General features: G+C 35.2%; 1 protein-coding gene across 3 annotated transcripts in view; it reads left to right on the forward strand.

The window, feature by feature from the left end:
• LOC149075238 (membrane-associated guanylate kinase, WW and PDZ domain-containing protein 1-like) overlaps positions 1-14,845 on the forward strand; it is a 102,149-nt gene that overhangs the window by 24,242 nt on the left and 63,062 nt on the right. For 2 of the 3 annotated variants that reach the window (XM_089242540.1, XM_089242541.1), the window contains exons 6-12: positions 5,120-5,281; positions 6,639-6,715; positions 6,803-6,860; positions 7,059-7,123; positions 9,640-10,200; positions 11,660-11,875; positions 13,030-13,541. In XM_089242540.1, the coding sequence (XP_089098666.1) occupies positions 5,120-5,281; positions 6,639-6,715; positions 6,803-6,860; positions 7,059-7,123; positions 9,640-10,200; positions 11,660-11,875; positions 13,030-13,541 (1,651 nt within the window). The remainder of the gene's footprint in view (positions 1-5,119; positions 5,282-6,638; positions 6,716-6,802; positions 6,861-7,058; positions 7,124-9,639; positions 10,201-11,659; positions 11,876-13,029; positions 13,542-14,845) is intronic. The other variant, XM_089242542.1, reaches the window with a different exon arrangement.

Raw genomic sequence — 14,845 nt, forward strand, 5'->3', positions numbered from 1 at the left:
AGAATAAACTTTTCAAAATGGTACTGATCTCATTTGAGGTGGAAGCATTAATACCCCTAAAATTTGAATCAGCATCTAATGTATATTGATATATTCTTTTTTTACAACCATATTTTCACGTAGCCTGTCAAATATAATTCATTCCATTGAGCTGTAGCAATCTTACAAGCCATAGTAAATAATGTTCCACTCTAAGCCTTGCTTCTTGAAAGGATCTCACAAACATAATAAATAATAATGAAAAAAATTTTCTTATCAGATTTTAACCCTCTGGTTCAACCGCTTAAAAATGTATTGAAATTTTTTTTTCAGATATGGATGTGAATGGATGCTGTTAGCATATTTTTTTAATTAAAAAAATGCATCAGCATAGCAATTTAATTAAATTTGAATTTTTTAATTAACTAAAATGGTTAATTAAGGGTAAAACAGTCTGCCTTGATTTTGTTATTTATAAACCGGTAAAATCTTACTTAGCAAAGTTGAATACTTTATACCACAGTTTTCCAAACTTTTTTTGTTCCATCGCCCTCTTCAAAATTTTTCTCATCTGCCACAACTCAATCGAGCCTACAGTATTCTATGTTATACCTGCAGCTTCTATCATCCACTTTGGGGAAACACTAGAGCTGTCCTGATTAATCGGGTTGGTTAATCGATCAATTGTTAATAGCAGTTGAAAATTTTGAGTTAATCGGCTCGATCAATAAGATCAAAATTCAATTAAAATTATTGTTAAAAGTTTCTATTTTAACTTGATTTATTTGACTAAACCGATTAAATGTTTTAAATTATGTTCCTGTACATAGCATTTCAGATAAGTGACCGTATTTAAAAATATTTGAATCAGTATTTTGGTAAAATTTTGTGACATGAAGAAACGCAAGTTGATTCAACGGAAACTAGTGATGATTTCTAAAATCACCATTAAAAAAACGACAAGATCCAAGTTAAGAAATTCCAGGATACGACAAGCATGTTCAGCATATCGTCCCCCCATGCCTGAGACATGGATGTACAAATTTTCACTTTTGGGTTTATCAGCTGGTTGGATTTATTTGTTAAGTTTTGCAAGAAATGCAAATGCATATCCCGTATTGAAACACATTTTACAAGAAATTTTAGGAGAATAACTTTCATAGAGTAAAATTCAAAAGTCATTTTCAAAGTTCTAGAAATTTGCACATTCATGTTTCTAGTAAAGGGGAACAATATTATAATAGCTTCACTATCTTTTCAAGCGGTCAGCCTTTATTTCTTAATCTATTTCTATATTTGTTAACACCCGCTCAGTAGATATATAGATGCATGAAATGAATAGAATATTTATTTATTTTATCACACAACCCAGTAGGCAGATTGCACTTACACTGGTAAGATTCAAAACTGGAAACATAAAAGAACATAAATGAAATAGAAAAACACTTCATAAAAGGAGTAAAGTTAAAATCGTCAAAGGAAGAGACGAATCCAGCATAGGGGGCAGAAACGACGTCACGAAACAGGTTGTTCCACAGTCTAGCTGAACGGCATCTGCAGCCATAGAAGTATCGGTCGCCTCTGGCCACAGGAATTTTCAATTGAAGACCGTGTTTATGGAGGTTAGGTCGTCTGTCCAAGATTTTGAAAAAAGCGTTATCGGAAGGTATATATACCATATTATGAACCAGTTTATAGCACATAATTAGGTCAGATTGAGCCCTCCTCCACTCCAAGGAGTGAAGGCCAAGTATCTCGAGTCTCTCTTGGTATGATCTTCCACCAATACCTGGAAGTCGTTTAGTAAAAGCCCTTTGGGGACTCTTGATGAGTAATATGTCTTTAATTTTGTATGGACACCAAACCTGCGAGCAGTATTCAAGAATCGGTCGAACATATGTGCAAAAAGCGAACGTCAGGGTATGCATATCGCACTTGCTGTACGCCGTACGTATCATATATGTGACTCTATTGGCCCTGCATATCATATTATGATAATGATCAGTGAAGTTGAGAGATCCGGATAACGAAATACCCAGATCGGAGCATATGGTCAAGTGTTGTAAAGCTTCAGGACCCATCTGATAGCAGACGGGGTCGGTGTGTCTGCCTAGATGCATAGAGCCACTCTTGACGATAGAAATAGGAAGATTGTTCTGGCTACTCCAACGGAAGAGACGAAAGCAGGCAGTCTCGAGGCCCATTGTGTTGTCCGTCGTTGAGAATAGCTTTATATCATCTGCAAATTGTAGAATGGGAATGGGAGAAACGGCTTGAGCTATGTCATTAGGGAATAAAGTGAATAGAATGGGACCCAGCACAGATCCTTGGATGACACCGCTTGGTACGGGGGACTCGCTGACACAGCCCCAGCAACTCGAACACAATGAACTCTGTCTGACAGTAGGGCAGAAATTGTCCTGACTATTTTGCCAGGAATGCCCATATCGATTAACTTTCTTAAGAGAATTGATCTGTCGACTTTATTGAATGCCTTATTAAAATCCACATAGATTACATCAACATTGTGACCTTCGTCGATAGATCTAAACCAACTGTTGTGGGCGACTAGTTGCTGAACAGGTAACGAGTGGAGGTGTAAGGAGCTGTGTAAGAGGTATAAGACCCATCTCAGTTGAATATGGAAGGAGGTGATTGGCAATGCATCTTTCGAAAATTTTGCAGGTGATGTCAGTCAAAGAAATTGGGCGATAATTGCATAGATCTGATGTAGAACCCTTCTTTTTGTAGACCGGAATGATAATTGTGGAGTGCCAGGAATGAGGGATAATTTCATGGATGCAAAAGTAGGAAAATAGAAAGCTGAGAAGCGGAGATATAACGTCGGAGAGGAGTCTGAAGTAAATGCCTGAAACTCCATCAGGACTCGGGGATGAACTGGAGCAAAGGGAGGAAATAATGGTCTGTATTGTCTGAATATTGAACATGTCATTAAAAATCGAATGGTCTCCCGCAAGGTCACTGCTGGAATGGTCATAGCCCTGTTGAACAAGACTGTAGGAGCGAGAAAAGATGTCAATAAAGGTATTAGCCTTATCGAGGTCTTCAGTTATTGGTGAATCATTCAGAAACAGCATGGGGATAGTCCTAGACCCACAAAGCCTATAGCAGATATCTTTATAAAAATTACTGTGATCGCGATTCATACAACGTTTTTGAAGATGCAAATATTCTCTATACTGCACATAGTCTGAGTAGATCCGTAGAATACTTTTGTAGTCATCTTTGGAAAATTGAGAAGGATAGTTCTTAAAATGGCACCACGCATATAGTTTTCTTTTGTTGCACATACGTAGAACTATCTGATCTATGGAGATCAGATCAATACCATACTGATATTGGTGAGTTGTTCAGAGACAGCACAGGGATACTCCTACTTAAATGGAAGGTGGGGCGGGTTGTCACTGTAGCAGAACAGGGGAAATGAAAACAAGTCCTGAACCAACGAGGGGGTCGTTGTGAAGAGGAGATCCAAAAAGTTGACTCCTCTTGTAGGAAAGTGGACCAACTGGACAAGACCCAGTTCAGTAAAGTATTCCAGGAACCGTGATGCCACACCAGATGAGCACCTACCGGTCGGCCAGTTAATGCCATGCAGATTAAAATCTCCAAACAGAACCACCAGGAAGTGCACCGAACAGAGCTGGGAGAGCTCACTCCAAAAGATAGACCAGTAGTCAGTAGAGCAAGACCTATTAGGAGGTACGTAGGCCGAAATCAACCTGCATCTATTATTTCGACACTTGATGTCCACTGACACAATCTCAACCTCGTGGTTCGTATGGGGGCCTGGAGACCAGCTTCTGCTTAAGTTTGATGTTAATAAAAAGACACACACCACCACCTGAAGAAAAAGATCAATCGTGTCGAAATACCTCATATCCCGGGAGGCCTATTAAAGATGTTGGAATGGACTGATTCAGCCAAGATTCGACTATGCCCAAGATGTCAATATCATGTGCTGGAATGAAATAGTGTAGCATATGTTTTACAGCATATATATATATTATATTATTATTATTATTATATTATGTTATATTATTAATATATATTATAATAATATGTAGTTACTGCTATATAATATTGTAGTTATATAGTTTTGTAGTATATATAGTTTACTACTTTTGCTATGATTGAATGGCATTTAAAAATATTCGATTAAATTTTGATTAATCCATCAATCAATTAAAGATTTTTGATTAACCAGTTAAAAATTTTAATTGATTCCCAGCCCTGGTTTATACCTTGAATTTTATCTTTGATTTTTCTCAATTTTGTGGTTTTATAAATCTCTGAGCATGCTAAGTTTCAGCGGCTCTCATAAAATGGCATTGACAAAAAATCAACTCTTTTTAGCGAGAAAAGTATTGTATTTATATAGCTATATTTTGTACTTTTATGACACTAAAAGATGTACTTTCTAGATACAAAAAAAATTGAAAAAAGAAATTGGTATAATGGGTTTTTTGACCATGCATTTGCCATGTACAGTGAAACCTGTCTGAGATGACACTATGAGATGAAAACCTGTCTTGAACAGAATTAAAAGATAGTCTGTTCGATCATTAGTGCTTTGATGTGCACTATTACAAAATGTGAATCTGTCTAAAATGGAATATTATTTCAGTCTCTTGACATACTGTACAGGTTTCACTTTATATTCAAGTATACACAAAACCATGGGGGGTTAAGCCAAGTAACAGTTTCCTTTAGTTCTTATGTGTGTCGTAAATGAAACTCCCTTCTTTGTGACCATCTTCATGTGCAAAAGTAAAGCTGAGGTTTGCTAATGACACAATAAAGGAAACAATGATCTGTAAAAATCCCAGCAAATGAGAAATCGATGAGCTCAAACAAATGAGCAATATTAACAAAAAGTACAAAAAAATTTGCCTCACAATTTTTTTGGTATTTGATTGGGGTATCTCACATATCCTTGGCTTGTCACTTATGTGGGGTTTCACAATTCATAAGAGAAGTATCGGGAAAAATATTTCATCGATATAAAGTATGTATTCGATTGAGTACACAATCACAAAACTTGAAATATACATTCACACAAACTATATTGCTCTGAACTTATATTTATTTTTTTATTTATTAATTTGGATAATTATAGGTCTTCAACTCCTGTCACCAGCTTACCTAATATCGTAAATTACAAGCAAAATCATTTCATTCCATTTTCTTCAAGTTCTCCATATGATCAAGACTTTTCATCCAATGCAGATACTCCAACACATAGCTATATGGGAAACAATCAGGGATATTATTTGGCAAAGTGAGTATTATTGAAAAATAATCCTTCCTTATTATTAACACATTTGCATGGAGCTATTTTTCCTAAAACTTTCATATAAATCAGGGTATTTTAGTGATATAAAGATATTTCAACATGTGTATTAAAACTAAGATAATTATTTTTATAATTAATATATTTTATTGAAATTTTCACTCATACATAATGTAAATATATAATCTGGTTTTCTAAGAATTTATCAGGATAAATTCTTGCAAAACAAGAATTCTCGTTTCATGATGCTAATGTGTTAATTCTTATATATTTGATATTAATTCCCTTTTTTCTGTTACCGGAGCTGTTGAAAAAAAAGAATTATGGAGTAGATTTCTCAAATGAAATGGTATGAATTTTCAAGTGAAATGGTATTTAGTAAAGTCAGACTTTTGTATAACGTCACCTCTGGGGATAGAATAAAAGTGACTTTCTAAGTGGGGTTACTTAATAATGAGTAAGTCTGCTTTAACAAGTAAACATGCACTCTAGGAAAGTATATATAAGAAAATTTGTTTTACGCATAGAAACAGACGGTTGGACTAGAACTTATAGAGTTATAAGTTTCAATTATTCAGGTAACAACAAAAAGGCATATTTCAGAATAATTGTGTGATTTAGTAGAAAAATAAATAATAAGCATAATTTTTTGTGACTTTTGTCAGTATTCGTATCGAGAGTAGTAGTCAGATTCATATTGTGAATTGATTATGATTCCAAGCAAGATGAACAGTAGTTTTGCAACTTCTTTTTTTTTTTTTTGCCATCTACATTTTTAGAAAAATGTAAATGGCAATTTGACTGATTGTAGGTTTTCAAATGGTGACTCTGCATTGCTTTTGAATTTTTGTATTTCCTTCAAAATTTAGAATTTTTTATCCAAATATATAAGGTTTGGTTTTTTTTTTAAATTTCCTAATTAAGTAAATCCAGTATTGATATTCAGTAGTGTTTTAACATTGTTTATAAAATCTTAATTTGGGTATCTAGTATTTTAAGTTACATGCCTGACTGGGCATGTAAATTTTTGTAGATTTGTCGAACCCTAGTTTCTTCTCATTTACTCAGCTGAAGCTTTCCTTTTCGCACTCAAAGACGCTATGATATGAGGAAGAGTTTTTTTTCATGAATTTTCAAAATTGCATTTAAAGTCTCATCAGAATAACTGCTATTGTTATAAGTACTTATAAAAATACTTTGTATAATTTTAACACTTTATGCATTTTTTTAATCATGTTGACTATATTTATTTTTACTTCATTAATAACTGACATTCTTGAAGAAAAACATATTGAAATTGTTGTTCTCATAAATATATTGTGATGATAAATTACCATTGTTCCAGTCATAATGGGTCCCACTGGATGGATTCAAGAAACGCAAGACCACCTCCACAATCAAGTTTTGGTGACTGTGATAATGGTGGGCATGTAATTTATGGCAATTAAATTGTGAGCATAAGAAAAACATTGTAAAAGTTTGTAGTACTTGAGTTTGTCTTTTTTTTAGATCTTCCATTTGGTTGGGAAAGAATCGATGACCCTCATTATGGAACATATTATATTGAGTGAGTGATATATTTGCTGTTATATCTCACACTAATACAGTCAAACCTCAGTTTTATGTTTTTATATTTATCACTTTTAGCATCATCCTGCTTGTAACATTGGTTTTAACTGAATGTTATTTTTGAAGTTGTTATCACAATGAGTGAAAAGTATTAGGTGTGTCGCTCAAAATCATTACTTTGTTTCTTTTTTCGTAGCCATGTTAATCGAAGGACACAGTATGAAAACCCAGTTTCACATGCAAGAATATTTGATCAAAATGGTATGAATGAGTAAATTATGAAAATTCATAAATGGTTATAAGTTTATAAAATACAGTTACATCTCCCTGTAATGACTACTCTTTCTGCGATAACATTTTTAAAAATTTTGTTTGGAATTATATTTAATATAAAATTAAACTTCTCTCTTGATACAACAATATCCTTTACTATGATAAATCCCTATGTAAAGATATTTTTTTAGGGGAAATCATTACAATTATAATATATATTTTTATATCTCACTTAAAGCACCTCTATTTTTTTGTAACTCCACCAGTTTTAGTTCTTCCAGGAGCATTAAGTAGTCAAATTGGTATTTTGTGCGATTGGCCCCTATTGCTATGTTTTTTATGACAAAAAAAAATGTAGTGCAAATAAACCTCTTTAAGGGTGAAACACATTCATGCTCTTAGTAACAGTGATTCCTCAGAGTGATAGAAAGTCAATCTAGGAAGTTAAATTTTTTTAAATAGAATCAATTGGCTACAATGTGATGCTCAACGTGAAATATTACATTTTTTCAACCCGAGGGGAATCGTCAGCGTTCTGCCTGAATGTACCTACCGATTGACAAGGGAAACTTCCGCCGCAAATGCTCGTCTGATGTTTGTTTTCAACCTGAAAGAAATTCATCGCATCAGTTGTTTTGAAATTCGCGAAAGTGTGGAAATGTTCCGCTGATGTTCATTTTTTTATGTTGCTCCATGCATCTCAAAAGTGTCAATTTTTTTATTGTTATTGAAACATTGGTTTATATATCGTGTAATATGGCTTACTTAGAAAAAGGAAAAAAGCAAGACCTCATCGTTCTAGCTCAAGCCTTGGGACTAGCTGTTTCTACTGACATGACAGTCATTCAGTTAAAATCTGCCATAGTCAATCACGGCATTGATGAGCACTTTATGAAAGAATTCCTGCTAGCTGTCATCGATGAGAGAATTTTGGACTCTAAGCGCCAAAATCAAAGGGAACAAGCCATGCTTCAAGCGGACAAGGAAATTGAAGTCTGAAAGTTGGAGATGCAGTTCAAATGTCAAAAGTTTAAGCTTCAAAACGAAATGGATCGTAACGGTGCCTACTGTGTGTTAACATCCCCGGAACTTAAATTTAACCTTCAAAAACTGCTCCTGAGTTTCGACATTCAAAAGGATGACATATCATTGTTTCTATCTCTCGCTAAAAGGTAACTCAAATTGATGAAGGTCCCTGAAAAATTTTGGGTATCCCACCTCATCACAGTTCTGTTGAGTAGTGTAACATCGTTCATTGCACAAGAACCTGAAGATAAAGCATCTGATTATCAACATGTAAAAAGGGTCCTCCTGAAACGTTTCCGATTATCTGCTGAAAAATTCTGTCAACTGTTTGCTACTCACAAGAAATCGAAAGACAGTACTTGGTGTGATTACTATTTTGAGCTCTGGTCATTCTTCAGGAACTGGTTAACTGAATCGAACATCACAACTTTCCATGGCTTAAAGGACTCGATCATCACAAACCAGATAAAAAAGAAAGTCCCTTCTTAATGTAAAGAGCATCTAATGGATGAGTGGACAGAAGTAATCTCACCCACTGTTTTTGCCAATAAACTGGATGGCTATGACAATATCAGAAGTTTTTCATCCGAAACAATTTTTCAAATAAACCCGAAGCAATTCATAATACTGTGCAACCCCAAAAATCCTTACCTTTTCATGACAAATTTTCTATCATTTGCTATGGATGTCATATGCCAGGGTTCATCAAAGCAAACTGTCCAAATTGCTTGCTATTGACTGTGACAGCTGTGAAATCTCCAAAGCTATTTTGCACAGCTGTCAACCCACACATGCTTAAGTATCGCTACCACTGATAGAAATTCAAGTATATCAAGATCACGGTCTCATATGCGTCAGCGCAGGTGCGACACACTCGGCTGCAGGGGAACTGTTATACAAGCTTTTCCTAACTGCCACCACGACTATTTCTGTGGCTGATGGTACCCTGTCTACCAACAGTGTCTATGAAGTGAAAGTACCTGTATGTGTGGGAAATCAACCTGTCGAGACCACCTTCTTAGTGTTACCAGAAGCAAAGGGTAACCTATCATTGCTGAGATTGGACTTCCTGATGGCAGCAGGCATTGCAGTAGATCTCAAAAGATGATAGAAAATAGATTTTGCTGGGATTCAAGTTCCATTTTCTTACCTTACAAAGGAATTTTCCCTATCTTACCCATGCTGAATTCAACTCACTTCACTCAATTTTCCAGAACTAATTAATTGTGTGATGTGAGGGACATCAATGTATACAATTAAAATAGCATCATCATCCTGATTATGCAAATGGATAATCAGGATGATGCTGAGCAAAAAGTACAATAATAAGCAGAGTTAGATTGAGTTTGTTGATGGAGTGTTCCAGTTTTTAATAAATCAATTGATGAATTTGAAAAGTTCCAAGTAAAATTAATTTTATAAATCAGCTTATTAATTAAATAAAAGTATTTTTAGATTTGTTTCTTTCTTTTGTACAGCAACACCACCGCGAAATCTCACTTCACGATCTCCTTCATGGCATAGCAAGTTGGAGCAAAGGAGTGAAAACAGCAGAAGCCTGGGCCCATGCTCTCCCCTTTCAGATTCCAAGATCTCGCCAAGAACCTCAAGGAACAGCTCACTTACACATACTACCAACTGCAGTAACGCTCATGATTCTGTAACCCCAGCTAACACTAACAGTGAGTCTCCGTTAATTGACGGAAATTCTTCTGTGCAACCTGTTGCCACTTCTTCTAATAACCCTCTATCTTCCTCTCCTGCTACTAACCATCGTTTTCCATACTTACATTGCATACCCTGTTTGAATGAAAAGCATGATCCTCCAAAACACCAACTTCCATCAGATGATGGCTCAAAGCCTGATTCTACTACTCATCTGCCTAACGGTACAATACCTTCTGATGCTGCTAGTGATGGGATTGCGCAAACTTCTACACTTATTGCAGATTCTTCTTGTCATGCTAATTTCAGTTCCATTGGTCAGGGTAGTGATTCGACCTGCAGGGACTTTTCTCATCCTTCCTCTAGTCTCACAGGTATCTCCAAGAATTTTTAATTTGACGTTATCTTTTCTCTTTCACTTGGCCCTTTTTATGTTTAATTCTCTGTCCCCTTCCCATATCAATAAATTTTGAAATATTGTTGTATTTTTTTTGGGGGGGGGGGGAAGAAGTAATGGTGTAAAAAGAGGATATAATCTTGAGCCACTTTCTGTTTAGATAAATTTTGAATAATCTTGATTTCACTCAGAATTTTGGAAAAATAGAAAAATATGTGACTGTGATCAAACAATGCAAATTAGTTCTATAAGTTTCTATTTGAAAATGGTGTGATTTCTTATGATATAAATTCTTAGCTTTGTCATATGCCGAGTAAATACGGGTTCCTAGTGACCTCGAAAGTAAGGGAAAGTCAGGGAAAGGAAAAGTGATTAGGGAAAGTCAGAAGAAATGTAAAATGATTAGCATAAGGCTGAGAAATATGCAAATATTTGCTAAAAGTCAGGGAAATGTTCTGTGAAGGGGGAAAAAGAATGAAATACGAGAAACACACACACAAAGATTCGAAATCTGGGAGATTAAGATTTTGAATTATACTTCTTTCGAAGTTTTTGTCTGGGAAATTATCAAGCATGTTTTTCTGAAAACCCTGAAATATCTGTTCATTAAAGTTATGGTTTTTTAATTATGAAATTATATAAAATTATGAGGATAATATGGATGCTCATTTTCTAAAAGAAGTTAAAATATGTACACAGACTATGTCTGTAATGAACATTTGTATGTTCTGAGCTGTCTATGGCCTACTATCAGAAAATTATAAAATTTTAGGAGCATCTTAATGATAAGATGAAGAAAATTTTTGAATCTCTTTTAAAAATAGAAAATCTCTGCATGGCTTTTGGTGTTTGTAAAAGCATTTTATCAGTGAAGCATAGGTGAGAAAGACTTGGAAGTCTGGGGGTGGCAAGGTCATTATTGCTGGGGGGGGGCAAGATGATGATGATGATGTCAATTCATAATATACACATATACATTAGATCTGCCCACTCCACTTTTGATGCTGATTCCCCCCCCCCCGTATCTCCGCCCATGCAGTGAAGCACATTCTTGAAAACTCAATCTTATATTTTTTAGTGAAGAAATGAGGATAAAATTCTGCTGGAAATGTTCAGATACCCCATCAGTTTGGTCACATGTTTGCAAAACATTAGCACAAGCACTATGTAGTTTGCATACAAAATATTCTCAAGTGATGAATGCCAGAAACTTTTTTGTGGTCTATCTCTATCCCATTCTTTCACTGAAGGCTGTAGGCCAAAAAATGCCAACTGTAATTATAGACACCATGTATATGAATGCATGAGATAGTGGAACTTTAGGAAGGATAAATGCAAATTTAAACACATTTTTTAGTTTAAGCAAATGTTGAAAGCATGATTTGCTAAACTCATCAAAAACTCTTTTTTTTTCTTTTCTTTTTTGCATGCTGTAGGCTTCAACACCAACACAATACCCAAGCAGCCAGCTTTCTTTACAAGAAATCCAGATGAGCTTAGGGGTATCATGTTGCTCATACCCCTAGTGAAGAGCTCTAGAGGTTTGGGTTTTACAATCATTGGTGGTGACAACCCTTCCAGCCAAGAATTTCTGCAAATCAAAGATGTTGTGCCTTATGGTCCTGCATGGTGTGATGGGAAACTACAGACTGGTAAAGTTATTTTCATTGAAAATATTTGACTTTGATTAAGATAAAGGGATTGAAATAGTGGCTCTCGAAAAGTTCCCCTTGGCAAAACCAAAGCATATACTTATTTCCTGCATTATATATAAATTGTTTGCAGTTAGCACAATTAAACTAGTGCAGTTAAGATTGATTAAGCAAAATGCAATATGACGACTGTCAGATAGACATGTGCTGAGTTCAGTGGCATAGAAAAACTCTTATGGTAAAAAACTGCTTTATAATTTTGGAACTGCCGGAGGCATCTGTACAAAAAAAAACAAAAAGCATTCAAAGCAGTCCAGCGTATATATAGGATTCAAGGGCATAAGCAGGAGGAGGTTCATTTTTTATTATTATTTTTGGTGGCCTCTTCACCCCCCAAAAAGCTTATTGGGGAGAGGAGAGCCTCAAGTGTCCATAGTCTCTGAGTTCCGGCCCCTATGAAATTTCTGGGTCAAGGTGTTGAATTATTAGGCTTTTACCTTTCAGCTGCTTGGTACACCAATCTCTTATTTGGAAGAAAGGTGACATTCTTTCACAGGGTCAGAACAAGTGACAGGGAAGTGGGTGCCAGGGGCAGTTGCTCTGGAGGGCAAACTTTGAGGGAAACAAAACAAAAAACAGAGGTAAAATTCGTAGACTTCTATGTTGAAGGGGGGGGGGGCACTTAATTATGTTTGCTCGCTTTGAAAAAGCCCTAGTTACGGCCCTGGCATTTCAAGTATCATTACATCTGTCACAAAATCAAAAGCATTCTTTTGTATAGACCTTGTCCTACAATAGTGTAAAGATAAATATAACATGCACAACTTGGACACTCATGTTTACATAAAGAAAATACATATTTGTACACTGCTTTCTAAAATATATCAATTTATTAGAATTTCTTGAGAATGCTTACAATATGCGTATGTAGTTTAGTGGTAGTTGTCCAGGGCTGAAGTCCTGAAAGTATTTCAGTTTTTATTCTACATCAGATTTGAAGTGTGGGTTTGTGTTTATTTATAGTCTTTTTTTTGCTTCGCAACAACAACAAACAGACTTTGATGGAAAGTATATGTTGGTTTTTTTTCATTACAGTTTTAGTTCAAATGAACTTTTTTTATAACTTCTGTTAACATGTATGATTTTTTTTGCAGGTGATGTTTTAGTGCATGTAAACAACACTTGTGTCTTAGGTTACAGTCACAAAGACATTGTTTCATTGTTTCAGTCAATCCCTCCTGGGGAAATAGTAGAACTTGAAGTTTGTCGAGGTTACCCATTGCCTTTTGATCCAAATGATCCTAACACAGAGATTTTAACAACTGTTGCTGTTTCAGTGGCTAGCTCAAAGTCATCTTTCTCTCAAAATGTATATTCAATAAGCCAACCTAATAGCAACTCCAGATTGATGAATTCTTCTGGTGTTAAGTATACAGAACCCATAAGTAGAACTGCAAAATCTTTGCCTGACCTGAGTTCAAGACAGCCATCATTCTCAAATCAACATAATGCAGCAACTGGCATCCACAATTCAACTATGCCTTCTGAAGATCTCTTGGATGAATATTACTCTTCATCAAAACCACCAAAGAGGATTTCTATTGGCATTATCAAAGGAACTGCTGGATTTGGTTTCACAATTGCTGATAGCTCTTATGGACAAAAGGTATCATCAAATTATCATCTAATCAGTAGCATGATTACAATGACTATGTTAAAGAAATTTAGACAAGTTGACTGTATTAAACAAATTTAGACAAGTTGACTGTATTAAACAAATTTAGACGAGTTGATTATATTAAGAAAATGGGACAAGATATTGCTGTAAACCATTACATTGTTGTATTCTTCACAGGCTTTTGGTTTTCATTATTGTTGTTAAATATGACAAGGCTTCTTTATAGGTTACAAGAAATGATGCTCTGTTATAACTCAGCGTATGGATTCTAATCTGTAGGATAGACATGAAATGATAATGGGAAACATTGAAATCAACGTGTCAAATATCTGAAATTTTTGATAAGATTGTATAGAAATTGAATTCAAGCATCCCCCCTTACTCTATAATAACCCAGGTTTTTTTTTAACAATTTGGTTTCTACGTGAGTCAATAGATACTTAATCACTTGGGGAATGACAGGTTCAAAATTAGATGGATATAGCCTATTGGGAGTGAGTGGCATGGTGCTAAGAAGCTCATCTACTACTGTATAGGCTACTGACAGGTCCGATCCTAAGAATTAGCAAAGACAGTTTATTTTGCCATTGGACCTGAGGTCACCATCAATAGATGGCACCCTCTTAATATACCCTTGTTAAAAGTCCAATATGTGCTCAAAACAAGGGTGAAAGCTCATGATTTTTGACTCATCTCGATCAGTAATAAATTTGGTGGCTATTTTTTTTTCAGGGAATGTGTGTGGAAAAACTTAATAATACCAAATAATTTCAACATGTTTAAGATGTAGACAGATAACCAGAGCATGAAATTCAATATAGAGGGGAATTTAGTGAATCATTTTGATGTATATACAGCCAACACATTTTGCTTATAAGTACAGTCAGACCTCATTATATGTCTACCACTTTTAATATCATCCAGCCTAGAACGTCAATTTTTAAAGTTAATTGCTAGCATAACTTCTCTAGATCTGGCTGTATTCTAGTGGATAGTAAATTTTCTTTTCCGAGTATTTTAAGAATAATCAACTGAGATTCTTCTATGGTTGCACAATGATAATAAAAACTGATAAGGAACACTTGGTTTTTTAATTTCTGAAAAGATTTCGTTCAAGTCTAAAATTTTCTTAACTCTTTCATGGTTTAATATATTCCTGATATTTAACATTGGGTTCAGTTCTGGGGAGGCTGTATTATCTAAAGCAGTGTTTCACAACTTCGGGCCACGGCCCGGTACTGGGCCGTGGCCCGACAAGGACAACTGGCTCCAACACCTCGGAGATGTAGCGC

Source organism: Pholcus phalangioides, unplaced genomic scaffold (assembly GCF_987345545.1).
Source record: "Pholcus phalangioides strain wild (caught in Gottingen) unplaced genomic scaffold, Ppha-v1.0 ptg000015l_1, whole genome shotgun sequence".
Classification (NCBI taxonomy): domain Eukaryota; kingdom Metazoa; phylum Arthropoda; class Arachnida; order Araneae; family Pholcidae; genus Pholcus; species Pholcus phalangioides.